The 18,334-nt window shown below is 42.6% G+C and overlaps 1 protein-coding gene across 2 annotated transcripts in view; it reads left to right on the plus strand.

The window, feature by feature from the left end:
* The window catches only part of NIM1K (NIM1 serine/threonine protein kinase), a 45,685-nt gene that overhangs the window by 22,111 nt on the left and 5,240 nt on the right, over window positions 1-18,334 (plus strand). For both annotated transcript variants that reach the window (XM_039877069.1, XM_039877070.1), the window contains exon 2: window positions 7,361-8,352. In XM_039877069.1, coding sequence (XP_039733003.1) covers window positions 8,061-8,352 — 292 coding nt within the window. In that variant the 5' untranslated portion in view covers window positions 7,361-8,060. The remainder of the gene's footprint in view (window positions 1-7,360; window positions 8,353-18,334) is intronic.

Genomic DNA, 18,334 nt, shown 5'->3' on the forward strand with positions numbered 1-18,334 from the left:
GCAACGATAGGAAGATAGTGATTTGGGTAATAATGAGGTAAAGTGATTGTGTCGTGGATATATTCTGAAGGTAGAGCCAATAGGATTTGCTGACAGATTGAACATGAGATACAACATGAAAAGAGGAGTTAAGGCTTTTGGCTTCACCTGGAAGAATGTGGTACCATTTACCAGATGCGAGAGAATCGAGTCTGGGGAAGAAAATCAGAAGCTTGGTTTTCCTACTTTGGAGTAAATATAAGAGATGACTACCCAAAGTCCAAGTAATTTCCCCTACAGTGGAACCAGGTGAAGGGTGTGGATAAAGATAGTCATCTCGTGAGCTGTAAGCCCTGTTTGAGCAGCAGTGTCCTAGGTGATAGGGGAGTGTGGGGAGGTGGACTCGGTGCTTTGTGCATAGACACGTGTGCACAGGGAGAGCTCGGGGAAGGCTCGACGCACACAAATAAAAAAGAAAACATATGAAGTCAAGGGCCTGATTATGAGACACAGATCTCAAGTGCCACAGGATAGGAGCCGTGTGGTCAGGAGCAGTCAAAGAAGTCTTCTAGAAGGAAATGGGAAAGGAGCCATCTTTACAGGATAGGGAATACTTTGAGAGGAAAAAGGGCAAAATTGTGGGGAAAAGCAGGAGCCACTCAGGACACAGATATTCTAGGCCTGGCTGGAAGCTGTTAGAAGGATTAAACAAAAGAATTGGTTCCCAGTACATAGTAGGCTCTTGATAAAGAACAGCTAATAATACTTATTATATTGGGGGAATTAGATGACAATGAAACTGTACTACTCTCCCGAGCCCAGCTCTTCCTCCAAGTCAGCGACCACTCGTTTGATGCCATTTGCCAGTTCTTCTTTCTTGGATTGTCTTCTAATACTTCTATTTAAAAACCTTCAAATCTGGCTTTCTAAGTTTTTTTTTGTGAGGGGGGAAAAGACCTGGGCTATAATATTTCAGCATGTCTATGTAGGTGTATGGTTTTTTTTAATAATCTAATTCTTGAGAATACTATAAAAGTCCAGAAGGGGGCAATGTGAAACTTAGACTTCAAGAGGGTTCTGCCCCTACTCCCACAAATGTCTTTTCTGTTAAAACGGAGAATCTCAGAAGGTCAGAGCTGGAAAGATCTTTAGACATCATGGGGTCCAACACTCTCACTTGCCAGTAAAATCACTGAAGCCCAGAGAGGGGAAGGGACTTGCTTAAGGTCACACAGGCAGTTAGTGGGAAAGCCAAAACCCCAACCTCGTTCTGACCCCAAATCAGTGATTATTCCACACCCCAAATGATTGTTTGATTTGGGGGAATCTCTCTCAAAAGCAGAGTTTCTCAAACTTGTGTCATGTAGCAATAACTTTTAAAGGAATAAAATTCTCACAACTTTCTGGATAGATGGGACTTAAATTATTTTATTATAGACAAACATAATTAATTCTGCATTAAAGATCCTGAAAAATGTGCAAATTTAAAACTTCATTTAAATTCTTTTTTCTTACAGCTTGTATACAACTATAAAGCAAAACAAATTTTACCAAGTTAAATACAAACAAAACTTCAAACCAATGAAATTTAGATTAACAGTATTACTTGAAAAGTATGCATGATATTGTTTTGCTGAAATTAACTTTTTACTCATAAGTAAGTTAAGTAAATATGGTACTTTAAAAAACAATGACGTACTTATTCATATCCCCTTAGTTTCTTTGATGAGACTATTCCTCAATAAATGTTTGTGAATTTGCTTTGTATGAGGTTATAATTTGAGATATTTTGAGATATCAGAAAACCAAATTCTGAAGTCTCTTCAATTGTTAATCAATTGTTATTCTATCCTTGACACACATACTATCTGTCTTTCTACCTATCTCTATCTATCTATCTATCTATCTATCTATCTATCTATCTATCTATCATCTATCTATTTATACATTTCTAATTTTAAAGTAATTATACATGTTATAAAACATTCAAATGATACAGAAACATATAAAGTAAGAAATTAAGCAGGTTTATCATGTAAACATTACAAATATTGTATAACATTAGGTTATATAAATATTAGGTTTTTGTAACAAAGATCAAACCAACATAGGCTTAAAGAATGTAGAATCTTATTTCTCTCACATCAGAATCTACAAGTCAGCAATCCAGGGCTAATGTGGCGACTATGGCTCCATTTCTCTCATAGCTCTGTTATCCTCATTTCGTGGCTTCCATCTTGGTCTAAAATGGCCATTTCCGTAGACATCACAACATCCATATTCTAGCCGGCAAGAAGAAGGGAAGAAAGATGAGGTGGAGGGCATGATTTCTTCCTCTAAGGGCACAACCTGAAAGTTGCGTTTATCACTTGTGCTCACTGTCCACGACCAGGACTGACCTGGCCAAACCTAACCAGAAGGGAGGCTGGGAAATACAACAGCTGGGTAGCAATGCATCCAGCTAAAACTTTCATGTTATAGAATAGTGGTTTTGAAATCTGGCTACACAACAGAATCGTCTGGGAAACTGAAAAGGAGACAAAAAAGTATGCCCTCCCTCAAGACCAATTAAATCAGAATCTTTGGGTGCAGGGCTCAGGCTTCTGCTTTATAAAAAAGCTCCCTAGTGATTTTGATGCAGGTCAAGGCTGAGAACCACTGCAACAGAAGGAAGAACATTTAGAGGAGGGTAACTACCAACCTCTATCATACTCCCTTTCATTACTCCCAACTGAACCACTCACTCTGCCCCTCTCCACCCTGCTAACTTGTCATCCACTAGTTCAATCTGTGTTCTTCCAGACCTTTTTTTTTTTTATGAATTTACAAATAAACACATACACATATGCACATGTCTTAGCACTCAATAGCAACTCCAGAATTTCTATGTAGGTGGATATTGAGATAGTAATATTACTGGAAAAGTCTGAGCCTCTATATATGTCTGCATGTCACTTTATAGTAATTTAAGAACACACAAATTACCTATATTGAACAATGGGGAGATATGATGGAGAATTGAGGTTGTGGCAGAGCTAAAACCTACCTAAGCTATCTCTTGGTTCAGTCCATACGAGTGTTATATATTGAATTATTTATTTTTTTCCTGTGGTTTGAAATCCCATCTCTATTACATATTAAATTTCCATCTCTATGAAGATCTTTTTTAAAAAAACAAATCTCTATTCCGTTAGTTCAGATTGCTATTGCACACTGACACTTGCTCACTTTTTTACATTTAATAACTTCTCTCCTGTTTCCTGCCACCACCACCGCTCACCTCCACTGCAGGGTAAATATTTAAGATGTGTTGGTGATGCTGTGTGAAAGATCATGTATGAGGTATGGGAGGCTCTTAGTAAAGGTTTCATGTTCCACCTGAACTTTTTATGACAGTGAGAGTAAGAGCTTTTGTTCCGAAACACTATTTCCTCCTCGGCTACCACAGCCCTCCAGCCTCCTGCCATGACAGACTTTCCTGAGTTCTGCTCAGATAGAAAAGAATGTTTTTCTAACATCCCCGAAAGGCCATCACTCCAATGTTGTTCCCTGCTTCTTAGTGAACACACTACACTAGTGTTGAAGAAAGTTATAAGGCAGCAAAAAAGTAGTTTCTGCTTCGACTTGCAAATATTTTTAATCTCCTAAAAATAAACCATGAGCTGCAAATAGGCAGGCATGTTCCAGAACTGTGTTTCCTAAATTAGTTATTTCTGAGGAGATGAAGAATACATTTTGTTTTTCTGCTCAAGGCCACCTGCTTGTGATTCAATCTGTGATTCCATACTCTATCTTTTTGCCATTCCTTGTTTGTTTGGATGCAGGCATATTCCCTCAGAAAAATTGGAAAGGATTGTGCTTTGGAAATGAATTATGAATGAGATTCAAATCTTTGTGTTGAAGGGCTTGAATTTCTGCCATGTTTCTATTGGAACATGACTCTATTCTCTTCCTCATGTGTTTGAAATTCCTGGTTTCATGTGTTATCAAGTTAACTTAAATACACAGTCTCCACCCTCATGGAGCTAATAGTCAAGACATCAAGGGTAACTTTCTTTTTGATGAATTTTATTTTTAATTATAGCTGACATACGATATTATATTAGTTTCTGGTGTACAACATAATGATTAGACATTAAATATCTAATGAGTGTTAAATACCCTATAATGAGTATTAAAACAATTTCTAGCTTTTTGCTACAAAACAATGCAGCAGTGAAAATCTGTCTATCTATATTTATATTAGAAATAAGTATATCTTTGTGCATGTGTGTATAAAATAAATTCCAGAAGTTAAATCGTTGAAGCAAAGAATGTGCACACCTGTACTTTAATAGCTGTTACAGCCAAATGGCCCTCCAAGCAGTTGTTCCAGTTCATACTCTCAGTCACATAAAATGAGGACTCCTGTTTCCCCAACCCTCTGTGACTAGTGCGTTATCAATTTTTTTTTGTAGTTTCCAAATTTATTTGGAAACAGTCTAATTTCAGTGTACGTTTTTGGTTGTAAGTGAGATTGAATATCTTGTTATATAGTATAGAGACATTTGTATTTTCTGTGAAATGCCTGCTCATGTTCTTTATCATTTTTCTTTTGGGAAATTAGTGTATTTCTTATCAATTTGTGAAAATTCTTTATCTAGAAAATTAGCCCTTTGTCTATTACGTATCTTGGAAAGCTTTCTCTACTATTTTCTCTACTATCATTGAATTTGTTTATGATACTCTTGACAAACAGAAAGTTACAGTTTTATGTAGTCAAATTTAATGTTTTTATGATAAAAATATTTGAGATTATTTTTAAAATTCTGATTTAAAAAATATTTTATGGTTTCATTTATTTTGCATTTACTTAGGTGATCTATTTGGAATTTAGTAGGTGTGAGATAGGGGTTCAGTTTTTTTTCCAGCTGGCTTGCTAGCTGTCCCAACTTGCAATTCTTCCTCAATATAAACCCCTGCAGCAACATTTTCAAAACTGTAAAAGCTTCTTTATCTGATCTAAACAGATTAACTGTCTCTCTGGCCATTGTGCAAAACAAGTGTATTCAAAACCATTGTGCACAGACATTTAATTTGTGAGTGTAGAGTATGTAATCCAAGACAGAGCCTGACGATCCCTCCCTCTATGTTTACTTGGGAGGGGAAGGAGAGCCATTCATGCGGGCATCTGCAACCAGTCAAGGTAGCAAGTCTAAAACCAACCTGTAAATCACAGGTTTGAATGGAGTTTACAATACAGAGCCCAGATCGGGAGAGCAGGGGAACCAGGAAAACAGAAAAAACGTCCTAGCAGAGCCTTGCGGGGCCAGCCAGATAGCAGGTTCCAGGAGACATACAACCTGGGTGCTTGGGGAGGGCTGATCTTTGGAAAGGGCAAGGTTAGGGGAGGCTTCGCATTTCTGTCCTCTGCAAGCAGTCCCGTAGTAATTCTCCATCTGATGGTGAAATTCGAGCTCAGCTTTCACTTGCACAAGAGGGTGGGGCCGGGAAGTTTGATAGCCATAGAAGGTAGCCCAGGCCTTCCTTGGAGAAATGTGAACTGAAATATACTTTCCGAAAGAATTCGAGTTAATGTTGAGATAGCATTATCAGTTTATAAATAAAAATACATACCTCTACTAAATCAGACCTAAAAGTAACAATGAATAAATTGGTTAAGTTAGTTCATTTCTTCTTTATCAATGAGTATGAGGCACTGTGCTGAGTCCTGGGAGATAGAAGAATAAGATTCCTGCCTGCCAGGTGCTTATCTAGTTGGAGTGCAAGGAGGTGGGAGACACAGACAGCACAGTGGTGAGACTGAGGTCCTGTGAAAGTCCAGGAAAGACACAGAGCCAAGCAGTTCTTAACAGAGCCAGGTGATCAAGCTCTGGATCCTGTCTAAAGTCATTACTCAGTTTGCATCAGTTAAGCTAAGGTTTCCTTCAGAATTACAACGAATGCAACCCACTTCTCATCTCTGTGTTCTCTTTCTGCCAGGGATCTGAGCAGATCTAATGCCAGAGAGATTCTTAATCTGAGGTACAGGGATAGGTTTCAGAGGGTCTGTGAACCCCCTAAAATTGGTCACATATTATGTGTGTGTGCTTCTTTTCCAGGGGGTAGAGTCATATATTTCATTAGACTCTCAAAGGAGTCCATGACCCCAGAGAGCTTAAGAATCAGACTTAGATTTTTCTCAACCTAATTAAGGATTTTTAATCTTAAGAGCATCTTTTAAAACACCCTCATCAGACTCTAACGTAGAGCAGTGTGTGGGTACTAATACCTGGTCCCTTTAAGTCTCCGTCTGGTATCCTTCTTCCCGCTGCCACTCTCCCTTTGCAGAAACAAGAACAGTGCTGAGCGGCAGTCTCCTCCTTCCTGTCCTTATTTATTTTTATTTGGTAACCCCATACTTACCCACAATAACAATATAAGCAGCCCTGTAGTTAACTGTAATAATGTGATATTATCAAACAAATGGAAATTCACATTTCCAAGGCGTTCTCTCATGTTGCGATTCAGGTTCTTGGTTCAGAATGCTCAAATCTAAAAATCAGTTTCAAAATACATTTAGCGAACACTTTCTTTATGTAGGACATCGTGCTCCATGCTGAGGGAGACAGGAGGGGAGCAGGACATACAGATGAATTAAACCCAGTTCCCACCTTCACAGAGATGAGACATTTTAGGAAATGTGCAAAGTGCTGTGGGGACTCAGAAAAGAAGTAATTATTTCTTACCGGAGGGTGCAGGGAAGAAGGTCATGAAGACATTCTACCTGGGAAGTATTTCTTATCACTGAGGATGCTGTAGACTTTTACCCTCAGTAACATTACCCTCTGTTTCTGCACCTTTAAAATGAGCTGACACCTGATCAGAAACACCCAGAAAATAAGCCTAGGAGAAAAACTAGCCTTCATCACTGAATGACACAGCAGGAGAGTGGGAGCAACCAGCGTAAGAAAAGTTGCAGAACATACAGCATAAAGGAAATATAAAACATTATTTGAATCGATATGTGAACTTCTGAGAACTAGTATTAATAGAAAATCTTTGTCATCATTACTGTGATATTATAATTTAAAAAATCTGGCTTTAAAACAACCCGAGGCAACATGCATATTTTTCTAAACGTCAAGAAAAAAAAATTATTTCGCTAGAAATATTTATAGGCTGTGAGGGCTTTTCTAAAATGTAGATTGAGGAGTGTGTGTATGTACATTTTTTTCTTACTAGAGCGTACATAATCAAGCATTTATTTACTGGTATGAGTCATAACTGAGATTGCTATAGTGTTTTTAGACTAAGGCTTAAAAAGCAATTCCACATTCATTATAAAACCGGTACGGTGCATTGGCATGGGCTAATGTATTTTCTTACTCTCTGTTCTTAGGATGAACCAGCACCTGCCAAATTTTTGAGACAGCTCACGGCTTAGAGGAAGGCTCATCTAAATAAAGGCCGGCTAAAGTGACATTGCAGGGATTTAATCCCTCTCTGGCTGCCCGTGTGACCAGAAGGCTGATTTGCAGGTTTCTTCTTTCCTGGGGTCCAGATTATTAGGTCTCTGTAGCCCTGTAACTTGCCAGCAAGAGAAGTGCAAAATGAAGAGGGTCCGAGATAAGCGCCAGCAGCAGGGACCTGGGGGCATCGGCCACATTTTCGCACAGCAAAGTGAAAGATCCTCTGGCCCTCGAAGGAAATAGCAAACTGGAACCTTTGTCCTGGGCCACAGCCACCTACCAGAGCGCATCAGACTGCACCGCCAGCCAGAAAGTTCCTGGAGCCTGATCAGGGAAGTGACTGTGGTAACTGAATGTGTGACCAATTGCACAGTTAGAGCTGGGAAGTTCAACACGAAGGAAGTGTGAAACGTCTCGGGTGAGGCGGGCAGCTTTTGGTTGGGCTGGGTAGGCTCTGCTGGCCCGTTTGCCTCTGCCCTCCTCCGACTTCCGCAGGCCAGCTCTCACGGACACGGGCCTCTGTCCGTCCTCACCTCCCATCTCCCACCCACTGGGCCTCTTCCGCTCCTTCCCAACCCACCCTTGATCGGCGCCTCTTGGCTGAGATGTAGACGGGAGGCTGCGGTGACAATGACTGCAGTGTATGTGAATGGAGGCGGCCTGGTGAACCCCCACTACGCCAGGTGGGGTTGGCGGGACAGCGTGGAAAGTGGCTGTCAGACGGAGTGCAGCAAGGAGGAGGAGGAGGGGCAGGCTCGCCAGCTGACCCCTTTTGAGAAGCTGACACAGGACATGTCCCAAGATGAGAAGGTGGTGAGAGAGATCACGCTGGGGAAACGGATCGGTTTCTACCGAATCCGAGGGGAAATCGGAAGCGGGAACTTCTCACAAGTCAAGCTTGGGATTCACTCCTTAACCAAAGGTAGGATACGACCTCCCAAGGATGACCCCGCGTGGTATCGGAACCTTGTTTGTGGGTGGGATAGGCGTCCAGGGCCAAGGAAGCAAGTAAAGCATTGTCACTGAACCCCTGCTAAGCACAAGCCCGGTGCCAGCCGCTGTCCGTTGTTATCACAGTTAACTGTCACGGTAATGGTGTAAAGTCAATGTTTTTCTTTCTACTGTACAGATAGGGAAACTAAGATCCAGAGAAGTTACCCGTGGCTTCAGCGTTTAATCTTAGATTGATTCCGACATTCCAAAACTCTCCCACTATACCATGTGGATGAATCCACTCAAACATTGAGGGGCATCTGTCCTCCTTCACTTGGAGAAATGAAGCAGAGTGTGGCTTGGTTTCATTTTTTGGCAACCTCTTATTCCAGGGCAACTCATATTGCAAGTCCTTATAACTTTTGTTTGTATTCGTGGGTCATTACCAATGACACAGAATGGCCCAGGAGACCTCTTGGATCACCACTGTTGGTGGATGTTAGGGTCCAGTCTCTCCTCCTTACCCGAGGATGCAACTACATTTGGGGGAACGGGATTTGATCTCAGAACCTTCTCTTCTTTAAGTCTACTCTGTACTAGTTCTCAGTGTTGCTTGGTTCCTTGCTCTCCCAAAGAGCTGTGGTTGCTTGGCTACCGGTCACTCTGGATTCTAGACCAGAGGTGCCCACCACTGTGGCCTCAGGGAGGAACTGTGCAGGGAGCCCAGCAGCTCCATGCTGCCCCAACCCAGTGTGGGCACTTCCCCGAGTTACCTCTAACTTGGCTGAAGCCTGGAGACTTACCATAAGGGAGTTACAAGACAGAAAAGAAATGCTTGCAACTCAATCGAATTTACCAACATGGTAAAGCCCATGGGCTCTACCGTCTCCCTGAGGGTCACATACTGACATTTTCTCCACTGGGATCCAGCCTGCCACCATGTCTCCAAAGTCACTCTTCTTCTCCAACCCCCAATCCCATGTCTCTCCCATTCTTATGTTGGGCCTCTGTAGAAAAAGCACCATAACCCCCATACACATACACACGTGTGTGTGCGCACACACATCCCAAGTCTCTGGAGCTCCGAGTCCCCTTCGATGTTGCTCTGATCCCAAGTGTCTGGGTTCATGGCTTCATGTCTCGGCCACTCAACTTACTTACCTGTAAACTACAGTCCTCCTGTGAGCCTCCGGTTCCTCACTTATAACATGCAGCAAGTCATAGCGCTTATTTTACTTGTAAAAGTAGATCTAGTGCTGTAGGTCACGTCTAGTTGGGACGGAGGTTGCTTTTCACTGGTCTAGAGCAAGAATGAAAGACAAAAGACCAAACATATGGGGAGATAAGAGGCCAGAAATTGAGACGGAAAACATGATTAGGAAGGCGAAGAGAAGTTGGACAAAGGAATTCTGGGAGAAGGATTCGGAGAGGGGGGAGTGTCCAGTGCAGCAAAGAAGTCACAGAGGCAAAAGTCTGAGCAGAGCCTGCTGGATGTGGCCAACTCTGAGCTGTTTCCTGAGCGGGTTTAGATGTGAGAATCTAGTGCAGAAGAAGCAGGGTGGGCCGGCGGGAAACACATGGACTCCAGAAGCAGACAAGTTTGTTTCAAATCCTTATTCAGTCACTTATTAGACATCTGACTTTGTGCATATTATTTAGCTTCTTCGGTCCTCAGTGACTTCAGTTATAAAATGGAGATAATGATTCTTATTTTAGAATTGTTGGGAGCATTAGAAATAACATATATGAAGTACATGACACATAGTAACCACTCAATAAATTGTAGCTATCATTCGTACAACTCTATTTTTTATTTAAATAAACTTATTTTAAAAAGACATTTAATATTATTAAAATAAGGAAAACCAACATCACTTGCACTATGAATAGACGGTAATGAAAAAAATCGAGAGTAATGACAAAAATAAATACAATGCAAACAAATTAAAATGTTTATTTATTTATTTATTTATTTATTTATTTATTTATTTTCCCAGCTTTATTGAGATATAATTGATATATAATATTGTATAAATTTAAGGTGTACAATGTAGTGATTTTATATATTGTAAAATAATTACAGTAAGTTTATTTGACATATCCATTACCTCACATAGTTGCAGTTTTTTGGTGTATGATGAAAAAATTCTTAATCTGCTCTCTTAGCAATTTTTAAAAAGTTTTAAGGAAAATTACCAAGTAATAGAAAGTAGGTTAAAACATGCCAACGACCAGTCTGAAGCCTTCTCTTTGCCTTAATTATGGGAACTAGAACTAAAGGGGAACTAATGTGGGAATAACATTTTTATGCTGCGAACCAGTGTTATTTAAGGCTGTTTTCATGCACTAAAATCATTTTGTGCCCCTTGAGTTTTAAAGGTTCCACTTTGGGAAACACCTCATCTAGTCCTCCTGCATTTTATAAATGAGAAAATGGAAGCCCAGAAGTGGCTGTCCCCAGATGGCTGCAGAGACAGGTCTAGAGCTCAGTGTCCTTTCACTCCACCTAGCTGCCTCTGGATTTGGGTCCAGTGCAGAGGACACATCTCTTCCATCCCCGGCCTGGATCAGCCAGCCGAAAGGGGACCACTGCCTTCTCCAACACCGGACCCCAGGCAGACTCAGGCCTGCTCGTAGGCCACTCTTCTCTCTTGTGGCAATACTCCCAAGGATGGCCCTGCCCTCGAAATGCATGCAAAAGGTCCAAGGAGACAGGAAACAATTATGGAGTGAGAGCGTATACACCCAAGACTCAGAGAAGGGCTCTTCTTGCTGCCTATTTCCCACCTGTCCGTCTCCCTGTTCAGTGTCTAAGATGGATCTGCCAACGTGTCTTTAAGCAGCAGAAGGTAGTGCAATATTGTGGAAAGATATTGGCTTTGGAGTCAGCCAGACCTGAATGAAGTTCTAATTCTTTTTTTTTCTAGCTGTGTGACCCGAGCAAGTTATTTTACCATTCTGTGCCTCAGTTTCCTCACGTATAATTGAGGAAACTATGTCAGCTATATAGGATTGCTAAGAGGAGCAAAATGTAACATATTGAATATCTATCACGTGCCTAGACAGAGCATGTAATATTCATTAAATGCTATTATTAGTCTGCTTTCAAAGAAGTCTAGGTCTTGGGGCTAAGTCACATGCCATTTCGTTCATGGAACAGAAGTCTACTCAAATTAGTTCACATTGAAAGGGGTGTATTGTGTTCAGGGGAATACTGTGGATCCAGAGCCAGATTTCAAGATGTTACCGTCTTTGCCCCTTCTTTGGCCTTGATGAATGTATTCCATCTTCATACTTCTTTCCGCTGAGCGGCTTTTTCGGCTCAGTTAGAAGGTACGTGGACAAGAATGGTTGTTGCCAGTCCCTCATCTCCATAATCTCTCAGCTTTCTTGCCTGTCTCCATCCCACTAGCTTCATTCTATTTGTCAGATTTTAAAGAGAGAGACTATGATTGCCCACTGGCCAGCCAATGTTGGGCTACCTTTGAGTCAAGGGCATGCCTGTGTCAAGTCAGCTGCAGTCCTGAGGGTCACATGGCCCCTCGACTTTCTCAGCAGACCCTAAGTTCCCAAGAAGTGTCTCTGAGAAGGGAAGAGGAACAAGAACAGCAATTGGTATTTTATAGTGACTTTCTTCTTGAATTCCACAGGTTTCTTGTCTGTTGTATTACAAAATTAAGTTAATTCTAGTCTCTTGAGTTTTGGAGAATGCAACATTTTCCTGCTATGCAGTTGGGGACTTCGGTGACCTCATTGACATGCTCTCCTCACTCCTAACCTACCACAGAGTCGCTCTATTATCAAAGGTACAAATCACCCCCTAGCTATGGGATAGTATGTTCCAAAGGGGAGGAAGGCCAAAAGCATAGGCAGTGGGAAAATCAGTTCAACAAACAATTTAAAATAAGGCAGAAAAGGTAATGGCAGGTAACTGAGCACATTCGACTGATGCAACAGAAAAAAGAATCCCTAACCTCGCCTCCTGATTCGTAGGCCCATCCCATACTGGCATAGTCCCAGTACCATGCCTCATCTCTCTTCTGGGGTTCTATCCTTCAGGGAGCCCTCTAGTCAAGGAAAGAGGAGGGAAATGAGAACGAAAGGACCTGAGAAGTGTGAAGGAGGGGAAAACCCAGAAGCAAACTGATGAGAGGGGATGAAGAAAGAGATGGCAGTTCAGATATTGGAAAACAGAATCTCGGGGGAGGATGATAGAGTCGAGACCGGAAGACTGTGACTCGTAAAAGGAGAGAGGACATTTGGCTCCCCTGAGCTAGCTGGCATGGAAAGAAAGGGAGAACATTCCTCTAAAACCTTTACCTCTAAAAGAGGAAGGAGATGTATCAGCGAGCGGTGTAAAAGGCTTGCCAGAAATTTCACATCCCCCATCCCATTGCCAGGTCACGTCAGACTAGGTAATATGCATAGTGATTTGTATAAATACGATACCCATACAAAGCCAACTTGCCCAGAATTGTCATCAGGTTTTCTAGGAAATATGGACAGTCTGGATAAGAAAAGGCAGGAGATTCCCAGGAGAGCAGAGGGTTTCAGTGCCAGGAGCAGCTCCTAGGACAGTAGTTTTTAGAAAGGTGCCACCTGCTTTGGTCTCTAGAAAGAAGGCTCTAATACAGGCCCCTGCCGGCCAGAGTTTATTTTTATAGCTAACATCTTAGATTCCCTTGGGCCTTGTAAGCTGAAGCTATCATGCGTCCTCTTTAAGGCTGATTAAAAATTTCTCAAAAGAGATGATGCACTCGGCTTCTGAATATTTTATGTCCCATCTGTAGTCGCAAATAAAAGTATCAGAGGCAAGTGGTGCTCGTCTGTTTTTCTGCTGCTGCCCTTCCTGACCTCTTCTTCCCTGCTCTTCCTCTCTATTACTCTCGTCTCATGTTTCCAGAACCCTTTCTCCTTCTCTCTCTATTTATTTATCAGTTCATTTATTCCTCCTTTTAAAAATATAATAAACACTCCTGTGTCCGTACTTTGCTATGGGACTTATGAAGATGAATGAGATACAGTTCCATCCTCATAGGGACTCACAGTCCGTAACAAAGAGAAACAGGAAACAATCGATAAGTTCTGCCACCAAGTAAGGCACAAAGGGTGCTCTCGATTGTGCCCAAACCCTTCAGGAAAGGGTCTGTCGACTAGGAAAGGCTTCTGTTGGGGTTTGAGATTTGAAATTATGCAGGACACAGGAGAAAGGGAATTCCAGGCAGAGAGAGAAGATGCAAAGTACATGGAGGTGTGAACCAGTGTCGGGGGGTATTTGGAGATTTAAAAGTAACTCAGGCTGGAGCCTGGGATGCACCCAGAGAAGTGGGAGATACGGGTGATGTAGTCAGGGGCTAGATTATGGAGATTCTTCTTGCATATTTAGATATTGTGATTTTGGTATTGGGGAGCCATTGAAGAGCTTAAAGCAAGCAATTAGTACAAGAGTAAAGATTTGGAAGCACTGACCTGGGGTACATGGAGGTCAAGAGAAAGTATAAATGAGATAATGATCCTTATCTTAGAATCAAGATTCTTAGTGTCTCGTGACCAAGACACCCAAGACTTTCACCATACCCTTAACAAATCCAGGGTATGGTGAAAGTCTTGGGTGTCTTGACCACAAGTTCCTAGGTGCCAGACATTGTATTATATTGATTTTTGGAGTCCCCCCCCCCACCCCAAAGCATTATAAAGAATAAACATTCCACAGATACTTGGTGAATTAAGTTAGTATTCTAACTTCTCATGAAAATCCAGTATTGGTAGGGAAAACATATGCATGGCAGTAGTCTCCGGTAGGTTCTCTATGCTATAATCTCCTGGGAAGAAAGGACAGGGAACTAGCTCAGGCTCTAGTAAAGCTTAATAGAGAAGGCCTCTCTGATTTAAAAAAAAGTGATCCCTCCTCTTGAACACATTCATTAAAACAGCAATTAAAAATTGTGTTTTCTTATTTTAAAAACAGTAAGTGACTTTTGTGAATCTTAAAAATAAGTCCAATATTAGAAATATGATAACCAAAAAAAAGTTCATTGCAATGTTATTTATAGTGCAAAGGATTAGAAATAATTTATGTGCTCCAGCAATATAGGAATGGCCAAGTAAATTAAAGCATACACACTAGATGGAAGGTTTGAACAGCCATTAAAAGTCATGATTATGGAGAGCGTGTGATAGCATGGAAGATGTGTGAGACATGATAGTAAATGAAAAAGTAAGGTACGAATTGAGTGTGTACTTGTCCTGGCTTCTCGAGAGGATTAAATGAGATCATTCAACAAATATTTGTTTCTTACACATTGTGCAACAAGCACTCTTCTAGGGACTGGAGATACAGCAGTGAATAATAATAGTCTCTGCCCTGTGGAGCTTACTATAGTCTAGTGGGGAGAGAGAGACAAAAGTAAGTGACTAAAACATTCATTATGTTATTTAGTGATAAGAGGAAAAATAGAGCAGGAAGGGGGACATGGAGCATTGAGGGCTGTAATTTTAGGTAAGCTGGCCAGAGACAGCCTTACTGAGAAAGTGATAATTAAACTGAAAGAAATGAGACAGCTGGCTATGGATGCATATGGGGAAAGCAGTCAGGCGGAGGGAACAGCAAACGTAAGAGTGCCAAGGTGGGAGTGTGCCTGTTGTTCTCTAGAAATGGCCATGGGGGATGAGGGCAGAGAGTAGCAGGGACCAGATCAGGTAGGCCCAATATGTCATAGTAAGGACTTTGGCTTTTCCTAGGAGTGAAACCAGAGCCTGCGGAGGGAGCAGAGAAGTGACATGACCTGGTTTATGAGTTAATAGGATCACCCTGGCTGCTCTCTTGAAAATAGACTACAAGAGTTCAAAGGCAGAAAAAGAGAGATCAAATAGGAGCCTATTGCAATAATAGAGGCAAGAGGTAATGGTGGCTGGGACCAGGAAGGTAGCAGTGGAATGCTGACAAGTGGCTGGACTGGCTATATTTAGAAGGGAGAGAGAACAGAATTTGCTGATAGATTGAAAATGGAGTGTAAAAGAGAAGAGTCGAATACTCAAGTTTTTTGTTCTGCACAGTGGCAAGAATAGAATTTCCATTTAGTGAAGCTGGGAAGACTGTAGCAGAAGCGGGTTTGGGGTGTGGGGAGAGCAAGTGCTCAGTGTTGCATATGTTATGTTGGATATGCCTATTACACATCTGTTATATATACATGGCAGATGCTATCGGTGCCTCACCCAGTCTCCTTGGGTCTTACCATTTCAGTTGCATGCAGGCCTGACCTTCAAATGCCAGTTTCTCCATCTCTTTACTGCTGGGCTTTCACTTCCTGCATGCATGGGAGGCCAGAAATCCAGGGGAACTAACACCCCCCAAGAGCAGCCAGCAACCAGTTACTGACAATAGTCTATGTGTAAGTACCCCGGCTCTAGCTCATCTCACGATACAGCTCTCAGCGGGACTAAGTGGTAACTTACTCAGTAACACACCCTTTATTGTCCACCTTTCCTTTGCTGTCTCACTTCCTCATTCTTCTACCACTGTTTCCTGGTGTCACCTCCTTCATAACCTACTTGCAATTGAAGCTCTGCCTCCGGATCTGCTTCTGGCAGAACCCAAAGTAAGACAAGCAAGGGGAGCGGTCGTATAGGCAGGTGTATTTATGCATCTGGAGTCACTAAAGAATAATCATAGAGAAGAGGTCCAAGGACTAAGCTTTCAGGTGTCCAACATTTAGAGGCAACAGGGATGAAAAGGACACAGCAAAAGAGCCATCAAAGCGGCAAGGGGTAGGAGAAAAATCAGGTGTGTGTTGTCCCAGAAACCAAGTGGTAAAGGTGTTTCAAGGAGGAGGGATGAAGCCGAAGAACTGACTGTTGGTTTTAGCAACTTGGAGGTCGTTGGTGGCTCCAAGTGGTCTCCCTACCATACCCTAGGGGGTGCCTGAGATGATTCACTGGGATGAGGGAAGAAAATATTAGCATTTCCATTTATATTTATTTGTAATTATGTCTTTTCAATTTCTATGATTATGTGTATTAGCATTAAAGCATTTAATTTATAAGTAAATATACATATATTAGAGTAGCACTTGAAAACATTTTATCGATAAAGGAAGCCAATTAAAGACCATTACCCTAAGGCATCAGGGTCTTTCCTGCCTCAAGATCTTCTTTCCTACACATTCCTAGTCTAAGAACCTCCCCTTAATGCCGCTCCTCTGCTTTCCTCTAGCTAACACTTACCGAGACTCTGGGGAAAATGTTAAAATCTTCCCTGACCTCCAGTCTAAGCCTATATCCCCTAGTCATCCCACACGCTTCCCCTCTGAGCCGCTGTGCTGGGATCTTCCGACTGCCCCACTCCTCATCCCGCATTCCGTCCCAGACAACGTGGAGTCTCCTTAGTCCTCTGGTCTGTAGGGAGCCCTTGCAGGGGATCATAGGAAGAAGAGGGAGGGCCGGACATCTGTTCCCCCAGCCCCTCACTGTAAGGTTGACGCAGGCTGGCCATGTGTCTGGAAGGAAGGTTTTAGCTCCCCTCAAGGCGGCTTTTGCTACACAACACTGTCGAGGTTCTAATAGCCGCTCTCTCCCCTTGTCCCCTTGGTCCTGCGTAGACATATTTGCTTGGTCCATTCTAGGTTTAAAAATTTGAATTAGTTGCTGACAATTAATAATTGGAAGATTTGCATAAAAATTCAGATGTTTGGCTTCTCTGGAAAAAAAAAAAATCAAATTTGACAGCACCGAGCCTACATTCCAAATGGGACCAATCTGGCATTGAGCAGCAGCTGCCCCTTTGCACTGGGGCACATACTCCTCAGGATTCCACAGTCCCCACTGCTCCCTATTGGCTTACAATAAGCTTGCCACCCACTTAGCACCCTGTCCTCTAGAGACATTCGAGTGCGTACGTCCTGGGTTAAGAGATGTGTTGCCCACGAGGTGGGACCTGTGTCAGACTCTTCACCAGACTGACCTCTCAAGTCTGTGTACTTCTCTCGCTCTCCCCCGCCACCAGCAAGAGCTCTTCCCTCTGGGATGGCTATTGTCACCTGTGAAACCACGGCCCCCCTCTCAGGCTTGTTCCTCCTCTGTCCATTTCCCACACTGCAGCCAGAGTATTCATTCCAAATGGAAATCAGGTTATGACACTCTCCCTTAAATCCTTGTAATGTCTTTCCACTGCCCTCAGGATAAAGGCTACATTTCTTAACACAGCCACCGAGCCTCTGGACTATCTGACTCCCGCCCACGACTCTAGGCTGATTTAGGGCTACGCGCCCTCTTTCTGTGTGTCCAGCATGATGGGGGTACTCTCAGGTCCTCGAACACACACGCCGTTCCCACGGCCAAGTGTGGGGTCCCCCTCCTCACGTTCTGGTCAGACTTAAGTGTCCTTTCTTGAGGAGGCCTTTCTGGTCTCCCATCTGTTCCCCTTCCTAACCTGTGCCACACTTGTACTAGGGCCTTTTTTCAAAGTCTCTTTCTCACTGGACTGTAGGAACAGTTTCTGTTTTTGTTGTTGTTGCCTGGTGCACAGTAGGGACTCACTGAACATTTGTTGGAAGAGAGCCAGTCCTTCATGGAGCAGCAGTTTCTACCACTTTGGAATGCCAGGGCTTTTTAAACGTTGTATATGATTATGCGTGTATGTTATGAGACGTGGATATAATCTGATTTAACACAAAGTGGAGGGTACAGGTCTGGACTAGAGCGAGGCCATCCAGGGATAGCCTTTGCTAAGAACCACTCAAATATGAACTTTTAAAAAGTGAAGTAAAACTAGGACTGTGCTAAAGGGAGGTTTGCGAGAGCAGCCTGAACTGCACAATGACCTGATCCTGAGCACTCATAATGTGGGGAGCCGTGTGCAGCTGCCACGTGGCTGAGGGGCAGAGGAGAGGGACATGCACTTTGCTGGAAGTCTGGGCCAGCGCTGGGCGAGGACCGAGGAGCGGCGGTGGCCTCTTCTCCAGACGATCTACCAG

The sequence above is a fragment of the Pteropus medius genome, unplaced genomic scaffold (assembly GCF_902729225.1).
Source record: "Pteropus medius unplaced genomic scaffold, Ma_sr-lr_union100, whole genome shotgun sequence".
In the NCBI taxonomy this organism is placed as follows: Eukaryota; Metazoa; Chordata; class Mammalia; order Chiroptera; family Pteropodidae; genus Pteropus; species Pteropus medius.